Source organism: Chroicocephalus ridibundus, chromosome 3, assembly GCF_963924245.1.
Source record: "Chroicocephalus ridibundus chromosome 3, bChrRid1.1, whole genome shotgun sequence".
Classification (NCBI taxonomy): Eukaryota; Metazoa; Chordata; class Aves; order Charadriiformes; family Laridae; genus Chroicocephalus; species Chroicocephalus ridibundus.
In genome coordinates, this window is record NC_086286.1 from 18,763,229 (window position 1) to 18,786,278 (window position 23,050).

General features: G+C 43.2%; 1 protein-coding gene across 2 annotated transcripts in view; it reads left to right on the forward strand.

Moving 5' to 3' along the window:
• Nucleotides 1-36: 36 nt before the first annotated feature.
• The window catches only part of AIDA (axin interactor, dorsalization associated), a 29,559-nt gene continuing 6,545 nt past the window's right edge, over nt 37-23,050 (forward strand). Inside the window, exons 1-7 of one of the 2 annotated variants that reach the window (XM_063328241.1) lie at nt 37-295; nt 3,967-4,036; nt 10,868-10,921; nt 13,258-13,312; nt 18,344-18,407; nt 18,818-18,924; nt 20,541-20,552. In XM_063328241.1, coding sequence (XP_063184311.1) covers nt 186-295; nt 3,967-4,036; nt 10,868-10,921; nt 13,258-13,312; nt 18,344-18,407; nt 18,818-18,924; nt 20,541-20,552 — 472 coding nt within the window. In that variant the 5' untranslated portion in view covers nt 37-185. The remainder of the gene's footprint in view (nt 296-3,966; nt 4,037-10,867; nt 10,922-13,257; nt 13,313-18,343; nt 18,408-18,817; nt 18,925-20,540; nt 20,553-23,050) is intronic. The other variant, XM_063328243.1, reaches the window with a different exon arrangement.

A 23,050-nucleotide genomic window follows, 5' to 3' on the forward strand; every position in this document is an offset into this window, starting at 1 on the left:
CGGCCGGCGCAGCCTACCTCGCTGGGCGGCGCTGGTGGGAGGCGGTGGCCGTGTTTGGTTGTCGCGGCGGCGGGGTTGGGCTGGGCCGGGCCGGCGGCGGGCGCGGGGCTGGCGCTGGCGGGAGGCGGCTGCCCGGCGCGGTGCCCCGGCCCCCGGGGTGAGCATGGTGCCCTAGTGCTGGGGCTATGTCGGAGGCGGCCCGGAGCCTCCTGCAGCGCTGGGGCGCCAGCTTCAGGAAAGGCACCGACTTCGATTCCTGGGGGCAACTGGTGGAGGCGATCGACGAGTACCAGATGTGAGTGCGGGGGCGGGCGGCTCCCGGCGCTCACCCGCCGGGCCGCGGCACGGCCATAGAACCCCGGGCGAGGGGCCGGGGCTTGGGGGGTGGTGTGCGGCCCCGGGGCGGGGCAGGGTGGGGGGGAGCCCCGCCGGGCCTAGGCCGCGGCACCCCTCACCCCTCAGGCCCCGCCGGTACATAAAGCGTGGGGCCCTGGGTCGGGGCGTCCCCTCAGGTGGGGCGGGGGGGGGGGCTGGTCGCCGCCGCCCAAACTCGCCGGGAGCCGCCCCGCCGAGGCCGCTGGTCGGTGGCGGGTGCTCGGCCGGGCGCTGTCCCCCTTTGCTGGGGGGCGAGGCGGGAGCCGGCCCCTCCTTCTGCGAGGGTGGGGGCCGTGGAGCCGCGGGGCCCCCCGGGCGTGGGCCGTCGAGGCTGGTGGCTGGTGGAGCCCCGTGGCGACAGGCGCCGGGGGCCCGGGGTACCCCCATCCCATCGCCACGTCCGCCGGGCACCGTGCGTGTGAGGAAGGGGGCACCCGGCTGAGGCAAATGGGCTGCCTTACCCTCTTAAAGACCCCAAACGACCCATCAGGGTGAAAACCGGCCCGTCGCACCCTTGGGTGTTTCACCCCCGATGGAACCCGGGTGGGAGAGCGGGGAACCCGGTGGTGGCAGGGCAGCGACTGGCGCAGCCTCAGTTAGGTTGTCCTGCACTGGGTGGCACCACGCCATCCGTGTATCCCTTGGTATCAGGCCAGTGTTGGCACTGTTGATGGTATCCTTAGAAACACACCTGGTAGCTTTAGTCTAAATGCTCTCCTGTAGTATGCTCATCACCATGAAGATGAAAGCTATTTCCTTGTGATCTGTAGGCTAAGTTTCTTATAGTGCATTTTCTGGAAGAAGTCCAGAGGGTTTGCACAGAGGGTTTCCCGAAAGAAAGTCAGCTGAAGAGCTGCTTTCCGAGAGATCTTCTAGCACTGTTCAGGACTATTTGAGTTATTGGCTGTAACCACACTGGCCACCAGTTCAGTTGCCAGAGTCACTAGACTGCAGGCTGCATACGGCATAGTCATGAGATGCTATAATCTCATCATTTCATTCTCTCACCAGACAGGATGATGCGAGTTCAGTTATTTGCTGTTTGCTGATGGCCTTTAGAACAGGACAAGCTGCTACTACAAACCTTGTCACAGGGATGAAAAGAAGTTCTCTTCCAGATCTGTATCTCAGAAGATAAAAACAATCATCAGAACGTAAAATAAGATATTTTTAATAACTGCTCTTATGTGGACATCTACAAGGAATCCAGTAGGATCTTAGTGCTTTAAACTCGGCAGTCTCAGCAGCCAGTTTCATGTAATGATGTTTCTTCAGAATGAAAAGTCTTCAGGCTTCTCATTCTGAGCTCGCTTCATTGAGAAGTAAGGTTGCTAAACATTTGCAGGCAGTTTGAGAGTTGAAGTATGACTTTTGTTCCCTTCCTCCCAGCATCACTTGTGTCTGATGAGAATGAGGTCATCTTCACGCTCTTGCTTTATTCTGACTTCGGCACAGTGTGATATCTTTGTAAGAAAGCTCTTCTTGAGTAGTATTGTAAGCTGCTCTTGCAAGCCTTATCAGTGAGTTTCTACTGAATAGAGTAGTCGTCAGTAAATGAACTCTGTGGTTCCAGGAGGGAGAAGAAAGGGGAGAGAAGATCAAAGGATTACAGGGAGGTATTTCCTAGAGGAGCAGAACCTTTTTGCTGAGTGTATCAGGTTCTTGTAGATATAGCAGGTAAATTAAAAACAACTTGAATGTATAGGGTAGAAGTTGCAAATAAGCACAGGGCAAGATACCTACTTGTAGCTCTAGAGAGATGTAATGGCATGGCTTTATGCTGTTACCTTCTCGAATGGCAACGTGTGATGGGATGAACGAGTGTGTTGCTGCAGTTGGCCAGGTGCTGCTCGCATTGGTAAGGCCTGTACTGATCAGCACAGGGAGGCTGGGGAGAAGGTGATTATAGTGAGCTTGCTGACGCTGAGATTTTCCCTAATCTAAGGTAGTTCAGTCCACGAATTTAATGGCTGCTGATGTAAAACACAATTATTTGCCTCCTGTGTCCAGGAGGACTTATGTCTGCTCAGGTCTTTATGTTGATCCTGGAAGTTCCAGGAGACTTGGGGCAAAGATTGGCCCTTATTCATTCAGGTGCTTCCCTGTTGAATATCCCTGTCTGTAGAACTTGGTGTGATCCAACTTTGAACAAGCTTCAAGTGGGATGCCAGATGCGTTTATTTGGATTAGGGTGGGGGGTTTTTGTATTGGGAAGAGGGTTGTGTTACTGATGCTTGCAGACACGTTAATACTGTCATGCTGCTTGTTGTGGGTGACATATTGCTGCTATGGTGATATGTTTTCTTAAATCGTCACTTTTAAGTGCCCTTTCTACATGTCCTGTGTATTATATCGGCGGGGGCAGTAGGGAAGGAGTGTACATTTTGATTCATGCATGTTTATGCTGTCTTTTTTCAGCCACCATCTTCCCCCGCCCCGTTCCCCCCCGAAGGGGGCCAACACCACTGAGTTGTGCAGTTACCTTGTCCTGTTTGGTTGTGTAGTTAAAAGCTACAGAGGCTTCAGTCCTTGTGTTTTTAAGAGAGTTTATTTTTTAGGAAAACCGAAGAAATAATTGAATTCTGATTCTTATTTCTGACACAGGCTTTGACAGTAACCTGGTTTGGTGTATGCATCTTGGTGTATGTCTTTTAACCCTCCCCCACCCTCCACAAAAAACCCAGGGTAATGCCCACTGCAGTGGTGTCAAGAAGCTGAATCTCTTTAATAAGGCAAACTTCTGAGGTTCCAGATGGAAGTGTATTGCGATGCCTTGAGTGCTTCTGCTGTCCCTGAGTTTCCCCTCAACCCCTGTCCCTCCTCCCACTCTGCTTTTTTTTTTTTTAATTATTTACAGGGAATGGCAACAATTGCCCAGAGGTTTTGCTTGTTTAACGTTCTCCTTCCTCCCCGGACGGAAACAGTAACTCTTCCCATAGCTTCCCTCTCCAGTTTCCTTTCGCTTTCTGGAGCTGTTTGCTTACTGCTCCTTTCCAAACCCCTTGGTACTCCTTTCTCCCTGGTGACACGGGGTGGGGTCTCTGCTCTGCATGTGATGCTGACAGGCACAAATGTGAGCTGATACACCCTGGCCAGCCTTGGCCCAGGCTGCCCTGCTCTGGGCTTCCAGCGCTGGGAGAGCCTGCGGCCATCCCCTAGGGTGCCTGTGCCTCCTGGCAAGCCCACTTGCCTCACACTCTCCCCGTGGAATGCACATGGGCTTGTTCCACTGTGGGCCTTCACAGGGAGTATGGTTTGTTGTTATAAAATAAGAAGACGGGGAGAGGAAAAAGGTCAGTGCTTATAAAAGGGGCTCTTGGCTAGAAGGACCTTCTTACCTGTTGTCCTTTCCTGATACATTATATATGTAGTCTTTCCTGCCTAACGTAGTTGCATACGTTGTCCATCTTCTGGATTTTTTTTTTTTAAGTATGGCCTATCATGGTTATAGAAATCCTTGTTAAAACAAAACAAAAATTATTTGGAGCAGCAGTCTCGCAGACCTTTGGGCTGTCATGTTTTCTGGAGACTGGGGGGTGTGTGTTGCTGTGTTGTGTTCCCACTCTACAGTTTTCTTTCCCTCCCATCCAGATTAGCAAGGCATCTACAAAAAGAGGCGCAGTCTCAGCACAACAACTCTGAATTCACGGAAGATCAAAAGGTGAGTATTGCTGTTTGCTCAGTCAAGGAGCTTGATTTGTAGATGTTGATGTGTATTATGTTGGATTTTTCTTATTTCACACACCAGAGCCTTACGAGACCTTTTTTCGTCCCTCAATATATGCACAAAAACAGAAAGGTGGCTAAAACAGTTGCTGTCATTAGATATGACCAATGCTCTGCTGTGTAATATTGAAAGTCATGCATGCTGGCCAGAGTCCTTTATAACCTGGGTGTTTCTTTTTTTGGGTGGCCTTTTGATAACTTGCTTATACAACGTTAGCACAACTTATGTTGTGAAGTCTGAATACAAAATGTCTTGAACTGCAGACATCAAGGGTGTGCGAGGAGGATTTTAGCTTAACATGTAACACCTGACTGGGAAGACTCCTGGCAGAATACTCCCTAGTAGTCTCCTAGAATGTTATTTGTTTATAGTCTTTCAAAATATTGAAATTACTTCACTTCTTCCTCCCGCCCCTCAGTTGAAAACCCTGTGTCTTGTCTCAGCATCATATTAATGAAATTCTGTGAAAGGATTTAAGAGGAAAATGCTAGCTGAGGTCTTGTAAACTGAAGCATTTTCAGCAAAACAACTTATTTTGAGATATGAGGCCCTTCTAAATTTTCATTTCTTGTATAAAGGCATGTTTTTCTTAGGAATACCAAATTAAAGAACCCCTGTATTTCCAGATTTCACAATTAAAATCACTTGTTTGAGGAATGTCATTGCCTGAAAATTGACCTTTGCTCGCCCAGAATCTCACCTATGGTAATAGGGTGTTAGAGTAATGGGATTTGTGTTTGGAAATGTTGGTCCCAAAAACAGGTCATGGCTACAGAAATTGGAGATGAACTTGATGTGTTTAAAGAAGCTCATTACAAAGAAATACACCTTTATGTAGAATCTGACAGAGGTTTGTAACTGTTTCCTCAGTGTGTACCAATAAAAAAAGCAAAGAGCAGCTCTTCCATGTTCTGTTTACCTTCTGCAAAGAAGATAAGGCTCATGATCTTCTTAAGTTGAGTCATAATCTTGGAGAAGGATTTGGTCCACCTTTCCTGAACTGAAGGCTTGGGGGCTTTGTTAATGTTGGACAGCTGCTTACTCTTTGATTGCTTCTGCTCTCTGTCCCTTGCTGGTAGCTTTCTGCATCGTTGTTAGCTATAGTCATCTTTACCGCGTGTTTCCCCTCTCTGGATGCTTTTGAAAATATGATTATTTTATGAAGACGAAGCTGTTAATCTCACTTCTGGAGGCATCATCTCCTGTGAGTATGGGAACCAGAACCACACAGGGCTTTGCTTCCAGATGTTCCCTGAATCTTGTGGAAAGGACCTTGGACCAGATTGTGGAAGTGAGTGAGGTCAGCCGTGAGGAAAGGCCTGGGGGGCTCAGGAAGCAGAGATAACTGACCTCAGATGTGCAACTGTGATCATGTCTGAACACAACAGTCTTCTGGAAAGAAAAACTAAGGAGTGGCTGTTTTGAATCCTTGCAGAGTGATAACCTGTTTCTAAAGCTGATATAACTTACAAAAGAGGTTGAGGTTTATATCACTTGCCTTTTTTTGTAGATCAGTAAGGGGATGATGCACTGAAACTTTGATCTGATTATCAAATGGTGGTGCCTATTTCATTAGCCACATACACAGCCAAATTCCCCAACATTTTGTTGAGAGAATGTTCTTTTTCCCTCCTCTACCATGAGGAATGCTAGTCACAACAAAAATAAGAGTCTTGCTATTGCTTTGGAAGAAGCACTTAAAACTCTGTACAGAAAAATGTTAAGGTCCTTGCTGTTCTGGTCTTCCCTATTTCTGTGGGAGCTCAGACAGTGTAATCTAGTGATTGTGACCAATTACTATCATCGCTAGTGTCATTCACTTGGCTTGTAGGAGTAAAGTTTAGCATGCTTTTGGTTTTCAAGCAGTTTGCTTAAATAGAAATGCATCTTCTCTCTTGCCACCCTTCAAAAAATAATCTACATACCAAACCAGCTACTTTTGCTCAACTAAGTTCCTGCCAATGCATCCACCAATATGCGCTTTCCTCCCGTTTCCAGAAAGTATCTTTCCCCAATAACTTTCTTTCTGAGGTTCTGTATGTCATATAAGAGCCATCTCTTTATTATTCTGAATGTAGAAGAGTGTGTAAACTTCAGGGTTTACTTATCTGATATTACTGGCCAGGGCTGTGCACAGAATTTCATAGATTGGAGAAGGCAAGGCTGTGAAGCTAATAATGATTTCCAGTTGCTTGATCTACCCTTCTTCCAGTCTTTGTGTAGATTTACAGTTAGCTGTTTTGCAAAGGAGCATACCTACTGCTAAGAATTATTGTGAGGCTGTCGTTGTTTCTTACTTGACGTACTCAGTGGGGAAGATGGATTTCGGCAGCGATTCCTCTGTACCAAGGGAAAACTACTAGCTTTACAGCTACAGGGAAAGGGCAAGGCTAGGTTCAAATCCTCAGCCCCATCTGTTTGTATAAACTTTTTCCATATTTGGGTTTATTTCGTGCATCACAGGTGGTGTTACAGTGCAGATATGGCCACACCATAATTGATGGTATGTTACTTGCTAGTATAATCATACAATCTGTTAATCTAACAATGCTTGACAGATACCACCGATTTCTTTCCTAGACATACTGTGAGCCAGTTATCATTTATCTTATAATAAATGTATTGTTTATGGTAAGAATTCAGACTTCTAAATACTCATATCTTGCCTTTTTGCTCTTGATCTGAAGAGTCTGTTTTGAAACACTGTATGCTACTTCCCTTGATAGAGCAGACTAGTCTCCAGAACTTGCTGTTCATTCCTGGATTTTTCAGCTTCTGGAACGTTGTCATCTTACATTTACTGCTGGATGTAATTCTGGAGTTTTAGTCCTTGGGAAAGGCTCTGTCTTGACTTGGATAATTGACGGTGATGGAATCTTCATTAGTGATTTTGAATTTTGTTGAAGTATTTCTCTGCAGATAAATACTGTAAACAACAAATCATTGTGTTTAAATCTAGTCACCCTGCAACAGCTTTAAGGAGGCGGTGCAACAATTTCATCTCCTCAAAGCTGCGTGCATGGAATACTAACAGATAGTTACTGGTGGATTTGCCTCAGTCTTAACATCTGCATCCTGATGTTCTTTGTTTTACCTTAATTTCCTAAAAAATCCTGTCTTCATTCATCATCAACCACTGTGTTTTGCTACATGAATTGTTTCAGTCAGGCTTGGCCATGGTTGTCAGCTTGCCTCCAGCTATCGTTACTCTCACCCAGTTCTCTATGCAATAAATTTGACCTTTAAAGCCCTCTTCTAACCGCAGTTGTTGCTTCTCGTGTAACTGTTTTTGTGCTAGGCTGAGATTTCTTCAGTATTAGAAAACCATGCTTTTTTTTTCTGCAGTGGCAACTTGCTGCAATAAGAGCACCGTTGAACAGTCTTAGCATGATTCATTAAACTACTGGTCTCCTAACAGCCTAGACCTCTCTTTAAAGCCAAACTCTGCTCTGGCTCTGTATTTATGCAAACATCTTTGACTGCATTACAGTTAGCACAGTCATTACTCACACAACTGCACTGAAGAAACCTTGACTACGAGATCAACTGACTTTTTCCCTGTCTAATCACGAGTTTACATAAAACTGAATCTTAACTATTTTAAACTAGCAAAGTTAATTATGGCTTCAGTCTTTCTAATGAGATGCAGAGTGTTTTCCCTGCTGCAAAAAGGAGCCTTTGCATGGGATAGTTGCAGCTGAAAATGATAGCAGTGTTTAGCTGCATTTTTAACTTTTGGGTTGGGTGTGGTCCCTTAAAAAAATAGTTATGAATAATGCCTGCTGGGAGCTTGCCATATTTCAATAGATTCCATATAAAACCTATTCTTTACTATTTTAAGACTCCCAAACTCTCTTCAATTAATCTGTTTCTAGAGCCATTATTGCCCTTCAACCCCCAGGAGCCAGAGGACACACATTTTTGTATAGCTGTTGGTCCTGTTAGGAGGTACCGAGTTCAGGCAGTTTTAGGAAAACAGTTAGGAGTCTGCAGGATAGGGAACTGGAGTTTTGCTGAGCTTATTGGTGAATTGACAAAGGAGATAGGGGTTGAGCAGTGCTTCTTGAGACCTCATTTACAGTGTGGGTTTAATGGTCTGCATGCGAGACTGGGAGGGGAAGAGCCATATGAAACTCTGTTTACATGTTCTGTGTCTGTCGTGGGGCACAGGGACTGTGTGCTGGCACCCTGGGAACTCGTAGCCCTCTTTCTGTGGTGGAGTTGGAGGGGTTTTGATCTAACACAGAATGGGCATACTCTTTGCTCAGCAATCAACACCCAAACCATCGGAACAGCTGGGTTTTTGCAAATGTTAGAGCTGCAGTCAAACCTTAGAGATTTCCCCTCCCGTCCCTAGGGAACCTCTGGATTCCTTTCTTTTACCCATTACTTCACACCTTCCTCTAAGATTCTACCTTTGCAAATGTATCTTTCCAGATGTTCTCAAATATAAAAAGGAATTCCTTTTGTTACACTGCAGCTGATTAGATGAATGTAGTGCGTTCTTACCCTGAAGACAGAGAACCTGTTTCTGTAGTACTGCCTGGTGTCCTCCCATCCAGCCTGAAGGTATATGTAAATCCACAACACCCCTGTATGGAGTGTGGGTCTGAAAGCATCAAAACTAATCCAGGACTATATATTCCTGTCTCTTTCAAAAAATCTCTGTTTTTCCAAGCTACGTTGGAGATCCAGCCATGGATTTCTGTTATGTGGCAGAATTTATTTCAGGGAGGTAGAAGTTTATTGACTGAACCTAGACTACAAAATGAACCTCCACAGAAATGGAGCTGTACTATTGTTTTAACTCTGCCATCTTGCATGCAAGCATGTGGTCACGTTGGTCTATACTAAAATTCTCAAATAGCACACCGCTGCATGTGCTGCATCCTAGGTAGAGGAGAAAACAATGTGTGTCCTGTGCTAATATGCATCACTTGCTACTTTCCTGGAAGGTGCTCAAAAGAACTGAATTTTTTATAAGACCTCCATACAATGGACAGTAATACAAACTATGAGGATGTAAAGTCTGGGCTAATGCCATGTTGTAACAGAGTGCTTAAGACTAGAGGAGATACCAGTTAGGGAGAAAGGGCTTTGAAAACTTTGATGAGGCTGTGATGTCGGATGAAAATCAGGTATCTGAGGCTTTGACACACTCCAGCTGTTGGCTCTGTCCTTGAGGTATTGATGTCTGATCTGTTTATGATTCAGCTCCTGAACTCTTCCAACTTTGTGCGGCGTAAGGTGAACTGAAACTGGAGCCGCTTAGCTTTTAGCCCAGCCTGTTGAAACTAGCGGTGGCCCAGGAGCTGTGTGAGAAGGAGTTGTGACATCCCTTTGCAGGGGAGTCAGGGCAGATGACTGGGGAAGGTAGTTGTGAAAGCATGTAGATAAAAGCTTTTTTATTTGCTGCTACAAACCTCTTGGAGCCCTAAAATGTAACCCTCCTTTAAAGGGAAGTTTTGGCTTTTGATTGATACCACATAACTTGCCAGATGCCCATACCCTTGAAGATCTTTAGATGCAAGAGTTGTGCTGTAGGAGATCTTTTTCTCCCCGTGCATCCAGCTTGGGGGGAGCTGTTTTTATACTGCCTGATTTAAAAGGAGAGAATGAGTTACAGGTGCGTATTTCAACTTTAATCTTCCTTCTGGGGGGAAAACTTACTTTGAAAATAAAGTGCTTTGCTTTGTAGCTTCATTGTTGCTGGGTTTTTTGCCCTATAAATGTTCCACAGAGCACTTTGAATTATGTTTGGCCCTTATCTCTGCGGATAGTCTTAGTTTTTCTTCACTAAAACCTTTTAGTTCATGAACAAACTTGTGATAGTCAGGCAAGGTAAAATATACTGTGCAGTTACGTCCACTTGCTGTCAGTTACCGAAGTCTTAACTCCTCCTTTTGGCTGGTAATAATAGAAACAAATGTGACGGTTGCTGGAGCTTCTTATTTTGTGAGACATAAAAGATTAAGTAGCACTGCCTTCAAAGTAAGACTGCTAGCAATGGCCTATTTTGAAACCCTTCCCTCTTTCTACATTCTTAAATTAAAATAAGAAATTACTTCATAGTTCTGCTCAGGAGTATTTTAGATAGCTGACAAGTTTGAATCAAAGAACCTATTTCATGCTTCACTCGGAGTTTAAATGTCTTAAAATTACAAAAATAGAAAGCTAGAAAAATAATCCGCCTTTATACTTCCCCCTCCCACCAAAACCCACAAAAGCGGACCGTGTTTTTTCAGTGCTGAGATACTGGGCTTCTGTAATTTCTGAGGAGGGCTGAACTGGTCTGCTGAGATTATAAACCCAACAGGGAAACTGTGGGCGTGACTCCTAAAAGGGCAAATTAGAACAAACCACTCAAGCTCTCAGAAGGTAATACACTGTTTAGTTGGATATTTTTTTTTCCCTTGCTCTCACCTATCACTTCAGAGCAGTTGAGTTTATAAACAATTTGTGGTTTGTAGTAGGCATTATTACAGTTTCTGCTGAGTGAATGACCCCCATCTGTGTTGATGAGTGGTGGGAGGGGGGATAAGTGGCAGATGTCTGTTTCATCTATTGCGCTTTCAGAAAATGTTGCTTGTGTCTAAAAAAGCTTTTGATGCTGGATGATCTGGTACTGAATAATAGATCTGAAATCTTTGCAAGAAAAGGGGTTGTTTGTATTTATATTTTAAACAAATATGAATGTAGAAGAAGGCAGTTTCAGTACAAAATTAAGTAAATTTCTCTTTTCTTTTTTTTTTTTTTTTTTTACAGAAAACCATAGCTAAAATTGCAACATGCTTGGAACTGAGAAGTGCAGCTTTACAGGTATAGCTCTTTTTCCTATGTGACTTCATACTTTAGTGATAGGGAACTGTAGAGCTTTTCAAAACTAGTTTAATGTCTTCAGACATAGCCAAAACTTCTGAAAACAGAGTGAACAAACACTTGAACACTTGGACTTTCCAGTTTGTCAGCATGATGCCCCAAGGGGCTGCCTTAAAAACCTTTAAGTGCTTATATGAGCATGTACTAGGGTTTGTACAGGAATTTAACTGCAGCTTTTGTGTCTTTGGTTCTTTACCTCATTTTACTCCTTCAGAAATGATTACTTTGTCTTCCTAACCTGTGTGCAAGGGTAAAAAGATCCCCAGAGTGACCCTTGCATCTAATTCAGCCACTTCACAAATCATAATAGAGCACAAGAAAGAATGTGTGTGTAGAATAAAAATGATAAAAATTACTTTGTAGCAGTCATGAAGACTGTCAGTGCTGTAGGCAAATGTGTGAAAATCATAGAATGGTTTCGTTTGGAAGGGACCTTGAAGACCATCTATTTCCAACCTCCCTGCTATGGGCAGGGACACCTCCCACTAGACCAGGTTGTTCAAAGCCCCATCCAGATTTAGAAGCTACTCTTTGGACTCTTTTTCTGGACTGGATGTAGGTGTCATGGAAGTGAGTTTGTTTTTTCCATCAGCACAATCTTATCCCCAAAACAAAAGGGAAGCGAGAGAAATTGCCAAAAGAGGCAGGGGAGGGATGAATGAACTGAAGCACAGTTTGGGTTATTGGATTACCTCTGTACTGACAAAGAGTGGTGACAGGCTAATTTTGCATTGAGTTGCTCAAGGCAGCGCTCCTGAGTACTTCATGTTGCTGTACAAGGTTTAGCAGCTCCACTGTGCTGCCTTCATTTGTCTGAGAGGCTGTGATGCAGTGGCAACTTAGTCATCATGCTGGAGCTGGACTGATGAGGTGGGGGCTGACCAGTCTTGAGGCTGTGTGACCTTTGAAGAATTATTTGGTTATCTCTAGCTGTCTTTCTATTTTAATCTAAAATAAATGTGGGGGGTTTGAACAGTGTTGTGCTTGTTCTGATTCCCTGTGACTTTGTGATGAGGGCAGGTGTGTTCCACTGTGGGACAGCTTCCTGGGTTGGGTCGTGCCTCAGAGCAACAGCAGAAGGTGCAGCAATGTCATAACCTGCCAAACTGAAGAGATGATGTCTTGCAAGAACAGCCTTCCTTGCTGTCGGTCCCTCAGCAGTAACTCAAGGATTTTATAACCTTGTGTGAGGGTACTAGAACTTTTCTTCCACTTTGCTTTGGGGAGTGTTTTACTTGCTGTGGTTTTGTTCCAGTTTCTTAGCAGAGATTAAAGCAGTTAGCAAGTGTGGTCATCTCTTCCCATTCTTCTAACAGTATGGGTATAGCTGCTTTACGGTCCTTCTGTAGTCTTGCAAAAAGTCCCTTTTGACACTTGGGTAAAATCAAAGAGGAAAAAAAAAAAAAACAAAAAACAAAAAACAACCGCTGGGCCTTGAAGAATTGTTGAAAACAATGGGTAATCTTAAGAGACGTCAAGGGTGCAATGACACAACAGGTAAGACCTGATCCTCTGCCTGAAAGAGGATGTCCAGTGTCAATCCTTGTATTTGCGCTATTTTTCTTATGCTGGCTCTGCCACTTGTCATCTCAGAATAGGCTAGTTCAGCTTATCAAACTGTCAGTGAACTACCTCAGAATAAAAAAATTATAACTTTTCCGTTGAGTTAGCGAGTCCAATAGGCTTGCTGAGAAGCAGACATGTGCTATAGCCAGATGAGGAAACTGCACCATCAGAGTTGGAGAAAGGAGAGCTGGGAATCCCTCTTCCATTTGCAGTGAGCTCTTAGCTGAGTGTTTTGTCAAGCTCATCCTGTTTACTGTAATTTGTGCCAGCGTTACAATGTTGGACGTGTGTCTTGAACTGTGAATGCTCCTGTTGGAGCGTCGCTTTGCAGTGTAGTCTTACAGCTGATCTTGCTTCAGAACAGCTTGACTGGGGAAGAATTAAAAGAAGTCCCTCTGTCTTAATGTTACTGTGCGCAGTAAGTATGAAAGACCAACTAATTGCTTTAAAAATATTTACGTTGTAGTAGAGCTTAGAACCTGGGATAAATTTGTTCTCAATAAATTATAAGTAATGCACTTTCCGCCTGACCCGTGAACCTAGCCTCTGTTGGGAAGATTTTGTTTCAGTTTTTTAGGACTCTGAAGCTTTGAAGTAAGCTGGTATGTTTGAACAAAGGAAGCACCTTGCATGCTGATTCTAAGATACGGTAGCCCTGTCTGAGAGGAAGATGCATACTAAGTTCTAACTCTTTCTCTGTAATGTTCTAGTCCACCCAGTCACAGGATGAATTTAAGCTTGAGGATCTGAAGAAGCTGGAACCAAGTAAGTAGTATCTTTGTATTTTAAGTGAGTGACGTTTATCGTTACAGTGGAAAATGTGACAGCAGCATGAATACTGACTGACCGCAATGTGGTTTGACAGTAATGCTGGTTTTAGGTGGCTCTTCCAAATATCTGTTACCACGTAGACAGAACTTGATGTGTATTAGCTAATGTAATGCGGGTAACTTCAAAGTATAGTAGTCCTAATGTTTCACATAATGTATTTGTCTTTATTCTCAAATAAGTGCTGCTAATTTTTGCACAAAATAATAATTTAAGCTATCAGTAGTACAGTATATAATCAGCTGTAAAATTTACCTGCACATTTCTTACTTGAACTGGATTTCAGCGCTTTGTGGTCGTCTTCCTTGCAGTGTGAAATTTATTTTTTCTTCTGAAAATATTTAACTTGTGCTCATGGTAGCCAATCACCTGCCGCCTGCCACTGTAATGCTACCAGACTAATGAAGTTAAGAGTCAAAGTGAGGATGTGAGTCAGTCTTTGAAGGGTTTTGTGTGATGTTGTTTTTTCCCAACTGATCCTGGGTCAGTTCTTGGTATGTCAATCCAGAAATAACTTTTTCATGTAGGAAGTATCTATTTATCTGCTACATTTTCCTTCCCATAACACTGGCTGCTTTATTCTCAAAGCATCTTTAGGATCAGAGCTTCCACGTGTAAGCAGTATTATCCTGAATGCTAACATTTCTGCTGTTCTTGGGGAACAGGAGATGTGGAAGAGCTTCTTTCATGTTGGCAAAAGCTGGTTTTGTTTTGCTCCTGTCACAGTTGTATCATTAAGGGGGATGTTGGGGATAAGCATGATAGGCAGGCAAGTGTTGTCACTTCATGAATAAGCTGAGTTTCTCGCACTCCCATTCTCTAAGTAACTGGCACAGGATCATACAGGGAAGCTTGTTAAGAAGCAGGGTGTTGCATTGAACTTCCTAATGCCTTTAGAAAAACATAGAGTCCAAATGCTTTTAAACTGTTCCCTGGAAGTTGAAAGTGAAGGTATGTTACAAGACTCCTAAGTCGGTGAAGACCGTAACTTGGGAAAGGGTTTAACTGTGTGTTGGAAGTATTAGGCCTTTCACAATCCGCATATTGCATGTCTGGCCTCTGCATCCTCTGGTTTGGGATTATTTTGTACAGATACTCCAGCTCTCTGTTTACAAAGTATTTAAAATGTTGTAATCATCTAATAACTGTGGATTTCGGACTCCGTCGTGCAAATGCCCCGTGAGTGACTGAAGGGTGGAAGAGGGAGAAGAATCATGTTTTAATTCATCAAATTGTTCTGCAAATCAAAGGAAGTGACTATCGAAGGGTTTAGTCAGAATTTACATTCTGCCAACAGATGTAAAGCTTCCCTTGAAATGCCTCCTTTTCGTAAAAGCCAAAATTTCAAGAGTCCTGTTGCTTATCTTTCCCTCCATCAGAGAACTGATTTTTTTTTTTTAATCTGTCAAAAAAACTGTTCAACAGTGTGAAGCACATTGAGCCCACATTTCATACAACAAGCAACTATATTAAAACTGAGGAAGAGTGTGTGGCCATCAGTTTTCAAAGACACTGAGTTGTTTTCCTTGGGGGAGAATGGGTGCTTCTACAACAACAATTGAACATTGATGTTCTTAATGCTGCTGTCTGACTTGGATTGTTCTGGTCTCTTTCTCTCTGAATTGTGCCTTTGTTTTGTGGTTTTTAAGTATATCTTGAATAGAGTAAATTTTAATCAGGCCAACACCAGCCATTGCACAAAATACACCGTGAAGTGTTTTAATTTGTGTGTTGTCAATTTGCTCTTGCTTTCCACCAGAAGAAGCTAAAAAAAAAAAATCTGGGCTGGCAATGAAAATAAGTGATTCTTTTGTTAGGTCAAGCCATTCTGTTAGGGTGGAACGAAAACAGCTATTCACACAATTTGGCTTGTTTTAATTACTTTTGTGCCTGAAGCTGTCAAAATGGCTGAGAAATTTGGTTGGGGTGTTGTTATAGTAACCAGGGCCCTTAGATTTAAGCTTTTTTTATCTTGTGTTGTCAAGTTCTAACTTTTCCTACTTAAGCTTGCCTTTCACGCTGCTTGGAAAGTGAAGCAGTTGGCTAGTTTTGTTTGTTTATAGGATTTGTCACTGAATCTTTTGTGCTAGAATAATGCTACAGGAGGGTCCATACATACAAATAGTTCTTTTGAGACTACACTGTGTGGAATCATTGCAAACGCACTGGGTCTCACAAATCCTTTTCTTGTAAAAGCTTATACCAGTGTTAAAATACATATTCCAAATGGGTAGGCCGGGACATCTCGTGGCCTGTGTTTGGTGTGTGATGATTCTAGGCACTAAGCGACTAGTTTCAAACTCAGTGTATAGGTATTATGAGAGAAGTAGACACCGGGTTGTACTGGGGAGCCTCGTATCTGAATAGTTTTGTATTGTCTATTTAAAAATAAATAAATCAGTACAGGTATCATAGGCTGTCACTAAAAATCTAAATGGACAGTGGCCTTTACCAAGTTAGTGTGTACTGGTTTTGCGGCTCATGTTGGTAATTTCTTTCTTTCAAGAGACAGCCAGCTGCTGATAAAATCAATGTGATATTGTCCAACGTCACAAAAGAAAAGGCAGCTTCTGCATGCAAGCCTGCAGAACAGTGTTTTTAAAAGATTTCTGTTGGAAAAGTAACATAAATGGAGGCCACAACGCTGCGATCTGCCCATTAGTTACACACGTGGACAACTTTCTATGAATTGTGTTCTCAGCAGCCGCGTTACAGAGGGGAAGTGCTCTTTTTCATGGAGGCGATGTGTGTTTTTAAAAACAAAACTAAAACCAAAAAAGCCCAAACCAACCTCTTAAAGCTTGAGTGGCTTACGCAGTATTGCCAGGGAGATTTCTGTTCATTGTAACCTAATGGTTTTTTTCTGTGATCTCGTTGTTTTTATTTAAATCAACTGAAACTCCCACTTATGATAGATGTAGAGAGGATTTTCCTTTTCCTCAGAGGATGTTGCATAGCTGTCTTATTGCTTTACTCTTTCGTAGTGACTTTGAATAAGTATTTCCCCTGGCTGAGTGCTGTAGATCCACTTCTTAACCTGATGATGTTTAAAGGAGCACTTTTGGTAAATTGCTGTATTACAACTTTTCAAAATTATTTGCTGTGGGTGATGAGGCAGAGTTGAAAGCCTATTAAAAACTCGATCCACAGCTTGCTGTGGGCAAAAGGCAAGAGATTCTGGATGGTGTTTCCAGAAGTGTTTCTGAGCTAAACAGGCGGCATCACCTTTAGTCACCGACATGGCCAGGATGTCTGGAAGCGGCGTACTCCCGTGGGCAGCTCCGGTGCCACCGCCTGTGTGCCTGGCTGCGGCACTTTTGGCAGGAGGGTGTATGCTCAGCTCTGTCTCCAGGCAGCGTCGAGATTTTAGGCGCTGTGAAACTGTTTGCCTTTTTCCTGTGCTCATATCGGTGGAGTATTTTGTGCCCTCTAGTGATGACTGAAATGTATTGCTAAGTTGTTTTTTTTTCCAGGGGGTGTTCATTCACGTAGTGAGAGAAATTGGTTACGGGGGAGAGGAATCTAGTGCTTACCAGCCTTTGGAAGATGGGAGGAGAACTACTGTAACTCCTATTGCTTCTGTATAATGTGCCTATGATCTGTAAGAGATCTCGCTTTACTGAGATTTTTCTGCCTGGGGCAGTTCCACTTTCTGTCTCCAGTATGATGTAGCTCTCCAAGAGCCGGGGAATTCTGAGTGTGATAAAAATCCCCTGCTTTTCCTGAACCTCAGCTGTGCTGGAAGGTGACTGCTCTTAACCAGATGCTTTCCTGTTGGGAAGTGGCTGTGATTCTTCACCACCATGTTGAAATCTGTGTTACTGATCCCTCAGAGCAGAAGTCTTTGGAGGGAGAGAGGCTCGGCATGAGTTTTGTCTGTCGCATCTCTGACTGAAGGCGACTTGAAGCTTTCTATGTATTTATGTATTGTGTCCATCTGGAATCAGGCAGTACCTAACCTCTCAGGTGGTGGTACAGAAATCAGGAAAAAAAAATCAGAATGAATAAAGACTGGAAAGATATTTTGGGTTCTTTATAGTTTCCCTGAGGGATTCTTTATTCATTGCAGCATTCAGATGGTGTCTGGTAAGTTAATGATGGAGCCCACACTGAGTGATGTGAGTATGAAGACAGACAGGGAAGCTCTCCTGCACTGGCTGAATTGTAGCATGCAGAGGGCCCTGGCAGTGGTTCCTTAAACGTAACTGGTATTTAAGTACCTCTGGGTATTTGTGTAATCTTAACATCATTTAAAAGCAGTTTGTTCTCATTCAGTAGTCCTAAGGGGAGATTTCCTGTGCTCTGAGAGGGCGTATTGCAAAGTGAGGCTCAGTGAGAGGACTCAGTTTTTCTACCTCCTCTCCCCCTGCCCAGTCTGGGATACTCGTTGTCTGGTAGGAGAGCACCTCTCCCCGCAGGCGTTCTCTTGTAAATCTTTAGGCCCTTTAGCCGTTATGAAATGCTTATTTCTTTCACATGCGTTTGGAAGTTTTGCTCTTACTCGTAAATGCTTTTGGAAATAACAGCTAAAGTTGTGATTACTAAAACTTGAGTAAGTTTCCAATCGAAATGGCAAAGCCATTGTCCCATTGAATGCTGGAGAATATAGTCAGTGTCTCTGGGGCTTGATGGTCAGATGTTGCACTGTATCTCTTCTGAATTTTGCCAATCTGCCCAGACATCTGAGCGCAGAAAAAAAAGAAAAAACAAACAAATACCCCCCCCCCCCCATCACCATCATTAACAAAAAAAAAAATCCAAAACACATGCATGAAGAAGTAGGGAATCTCAACTAAGCTCTGTATTACCAGCATGCTTGGACACCCACGGTGGCTGGCTGAATGTGCAGCCTACACGTGTGCTTAAGTTTGTCGGTTCAGGTGCTGTGAGAATGGATGTAACTGTGCAAAGTATTAGAATTAATGCTTGTTTATGGATATGGATTCTTATTTTTTCCCCTCTCTGCAGTCTTAAAGAATATCCTCACTTACAATAAGGAGTTTCCCTTTGATGTTCAGCCTGTTCCACTCAGGTAAGGGAGAACTGGGGTCACTTCATGTGCAGATATGTGTATATCTAGAAGGGAGCATAGCCTGGGACCTGGCGTACATCTGAAACATTAGAATTTCTAGAGCCACCTACTTGCTGTGCTGCTTTGGGTAAACTGGTTAATAAAAACTTTTGAATTCTGTTTGTCTAGGTACCACTAAAAATCAAGCCCGTGCTACGTCTTTCTGAAATTGTCAGTATTGTCTCTTGCTTTTAGACTCTGTGCTTTCTGTTGGGTTGAGCTCCTGCAGTCTCTGTCAGAGTCTATAGGTATAGGTAGTAGTTAATAGGTGTGAAATGACATTAAAGCGTGTTGCCCCTGCTCTGACTTGTGAGTTGCAAGCCAGATGACGAATGATCTTTGGTCTCATTCTTCTTTCTTGTGTTTTACAGGAAGATTTTAGCACCTGGAGAAGAGGAACACTTGGAGTTTGAGGAAGATGATGAGGAAGGAGGAGCTGGAGCAGGGTCTCCAGACTCTTTTCCTGCTAGAGTTCCAGGTAGGGGCAGTAGCTTTGCCGTGCCAGCCTATGTAGCGTGTGTGAGTTCTGTCTCTGAGAAGCCCTTTTCTCCGCCTGTCATTTGAAAAGTTTGGGTGAGGAGCAACAGGCTAATGTGAACTCTAATGCTGTATTGGAGAACCACAAAGGTGGACAGTGGATTTTTTTTTTTTTTTTCCCATTAAACAATATTTTATTGCAAAACAGTTATATATGGATAACGTGTGAGGGTGGTGCCATCTACCTCAAATAATTAGCCTTTATTCCTTGTTCAAACTCAGTATTTTCATTCCATGCACTTTATTAACTGTATCATGTGAAGTGCTTCAAACGCATTCAAATGTTAGTTGTGGCAATGTTTCTCCTGCAAGGTGCATCACATCCTGCTAGAGATGTGATAAGTTGTTGCTGGTTATTTTTGTGTTGCATCAGCTGTTGAGACAGTGGCTTAGACTAAAGCCAGGCTCTGAGAGGATAAAGAGGGAGTAACTTTGGTTTTGATAGTTAAGTCCTTGATCACGTGAAAGCACTTGTAGAACTGGGTATACCTACAGATTCTAGAGAAGGTCTTCCTGTAATTTCAGCTTTTGACAATTTACCAGATAAAGGGGTAGGATGTTCCAACAGAGGTTCTTTCTGTTCCTGGTGTGGTTTCTTTGCATAAGAAACAGGTTTCTAGTTTCGGAGCAGGTTGCCAAACTTCATATTTCAGGAAGGAGATAACAAGGAGGGAAACTAGTACTGGAATTATGGTTGGAAGAGCTGGGGTGTTGCATTACTTATGCCTGGAGAAAACACGTCTCTGTCCTTAGATTTGAGCCAATCCGTGCTACTGCATGTGATCCCTGGAGGCTATACTGTGTAGGTATGCACAGTCTACAGTTGTTTGTGCTAAGCTCACAAATAGGCTCTAATATATTGTGATGTTTTATTGCTTACATTTACTGTCTTGATCCTTGTTATTCACCATGATAAATCATTTATGAAGAAGCATTCTGTCTGTCCAGAGCACACGTGCTTAAAAAAGAGTCTAAGTTGATGATAGACAGATCGAGTTTTCAGTTAAATCATTTTCAAAGTAGTAGGGTAGTCAGACTGGAAAGAAGAAAGGTTTGGGCCATATACTTTCTTACAGAATTATTCCTCAGTAAGACCATACCTTTAAGAGGAGGTGAGAGCAACGCCTGAATTTACTGATATTTTACATTGTCATCTACTTGATAAACTGCGTATCTGACTTCTCTGAATTTTTTTGCATTAAGGTAAACTTCCCCATAGCTATAATAATCTAAACCCCTAACTAAGACGGGTTTGTACTAGTTGAACACAGACCTTGTTTCCCCATTGAATGCAAATTAATGTGGTTTTTCTTACCTGATTGGAGGTTGGTTTTTCTCTGGGTGATGAGGCTTAAACAAAAGCAGTTTGCAGCCTTCTGGGGTGAGCCTTGTAAGTAAAGTGGCCTTTCCATATTGAATTGATAGAACTGTGTTGCACTCTTTGCTTCTGTATGCCTTTAATCCATAGTGCCTAACTGTATTGTTTAACTGATCGCGGCCTTGTCTTCTCCATGCATGGCTTCATCGTTATCACATTGCACCATTCATCTAACCCAGGAGCCAATGAAGGTATGATTACCTTTTAGTATATACAGTTATTTCTTTGATCATATTCATGTAGCTGTGATGTTCTTCATTGAGTTCTTACTTTCAACCCTCAAAATACAATCTTTGGTAACGATCCTAGTACTAGGCATCTATGTGCTGATCTTCATTTGCCATAGAAAAAGGGACGGTCATATTTGGTGACACACTTTACATAGCTCTCTAGAAGCCCTGCAGTGCTAATAAAGACATTTTATGGGAAATCTTACACAAAGAGTACTTATGTAGTTAGACTTCTGTGTGTATGGAGCTGAACTGACCAATGGCTTGTTGCCTCTAACAGCAAAGGTTTCCTGCCTTTCTCCTGGTTATATACGGCTTTATTCCAGTGCTGTGCTGGCAATGGATTCTTCTGGGAACCGTTTCCATTTGTGAACCCGGCAGGAGACTTGTCACCTTTCCCCCGCCCTTTCTCTGAATGGGGCTTTGGGAACGGAGAGAATGAAAGCCTGTGTCTTGGTGGCAGTGAGCTGTTGGGTTGGCTCACCTTTGTGTATCTGAAATGCACTTGTAGGAAGACACTTATTTTGTTTGTAGATGCTTCCTTCCCCCTCTGGCAACGATGCCCCGCGGTTGTGTCTGAAATGGCTGGCCGTTCTCTCATGAAAAGCCTCAGTGTGAGCCTGCTGAAGGCTAACGGGCACAAGCCGTGCTGGCAGACTGACAGTGCGGCGCCCAGCCCTAGTAAAGTTATACCATAGAGAGGTTAGTGTCAGCTAGTGGCTCCTGTGTGAAACGACTGCAGAGGCTTCAGCAAAAAGCCTGCTTGGGTGATCATGGCTCACATGAGACAGGCTACGGTCAGCTGCTTTGGTCCATGGCTGGCTTGGCTGTTCCTCCTGCTGAGGCAGAAAGGAAGCCGTGTTCCTTGGAGACCATCCGTCCTCTTACCTGCTGGAAGTGAGCTTGACTTTTCTGCTCCTTGCAGCTCTGCAATTTCACGCATTCTGGAAAGCGTTTTACAAGAAGAGAATAATTTTTCTTAACACATTATTTTTATAATAAATGCCAGTCTGATGCAGCTTGCAGGCAATTTTTCTGTCAGGTATCCCATCACTTAGGCCTTTTGAGTGATGGATAGGATAACTGAAGGTTGCAGTTGTTCTTGGCTCTTTGGGGGCATGCTGCTTCTAGGAAACAACTGAAAGATGGCAGAGCAAATTTTTTTGTGCTGAAAAGATGACAGGCTTGCTTCTACCTTCATTTAGATTGAAATAAGAACTCTGTCTTTGAACATCTGTTCAAGAGAGACAGTAAGATTAACTAGAGTGTGTGCGCTGCTTTGCAAAATGGGTGGTCTCTAATAAGTTTGCTTTTTAACACTTAACATACTATAGTCAGAAGCCTGTCCCACTGCTTCAGAATGGTGTGTCAAATTCCGCTGTGATGCGTTGTCAAGTGTCTGCAGATGTGGTACCTTGGAGGTCATGAGTCTGCAGCAGCCATGACAGGACAAGCAGAAATGTCCCACATCATAGATGTGAATTCGAGTCTTGCTGGTGATCCTGAAAGAGGGACTGGGTGTGGGGAGTGCTCATGAAATCTTGCTGAAGCTGTGGCTCTGGTTCTGTGAGCAGAATACATGGTCCCCTACTTGCAAAGCTAGTCTCTCTAATAGGACAAAACCTCCTTGGTTCCTCAGCTCCTCAAGCAGATGACGAGGAAAAAAAATATCAAGGAAAACCCAGATCGTACTTGCCAAAGGAAACTATTGCTGTGTTTAGATCTCAAGCCTTGGGATAACTTTTTTTTTAATGAGAAAACCAAAACTGTAAATCAAACTTGCTCATCAGTCTAAGCATTTTCTGTCTTGGTGTTTATTCATCTAATACTGGAGAGAGGCTTGGAGCCTGCGGGTTTTCCCTAAAATCAGCATGAAGAAACCTACTCTGTTGTTGATGAATCTCATGGCTTCTAGTGAGTCTGAACAGTTTCGATTTCTGGCCAGCTGCACTGTCTTCCTCAGCACTGTGAGGATTCATTTATGCTGACCACAAAGTTTTGATGCTAAATGTTCATGATGCAGAGCTGAGAACTCCTTCCTTAAGGCAGAAGGGAACTTGGGGAATGCAAACACTATTTTTTTTTTTTTTCTTACTTTGAGTAGAAGCCAGTAGAACTTAGATAATTAAGAATCTCTCTTTTGGTTCCTTTACGTCCAGTGGGATTTGCAACAATGTCATTTTCATCTTTATTCTCCCAGTCTAAATGTTCAACATGAAGCCAAGTCATGTTCAATGGGGTGGGACTCCTGATTAAGTGTCTCAACTTCCTGCAACTGCAAATTGAATCCAGCCTCACAAATTTAATCCTTAAAAAATGATATAAAGTGAGTTCTGTGAACGAGTTATTCTGCATGAGAGCAAAAAAGAACGCTTTAAGAAAAGCTCCTCTCTATTCTTACGGCATTAGTTTTTTTTATTAATTCATTCAATTTGAGGCAGTCCTGGGATTTTTTTGGG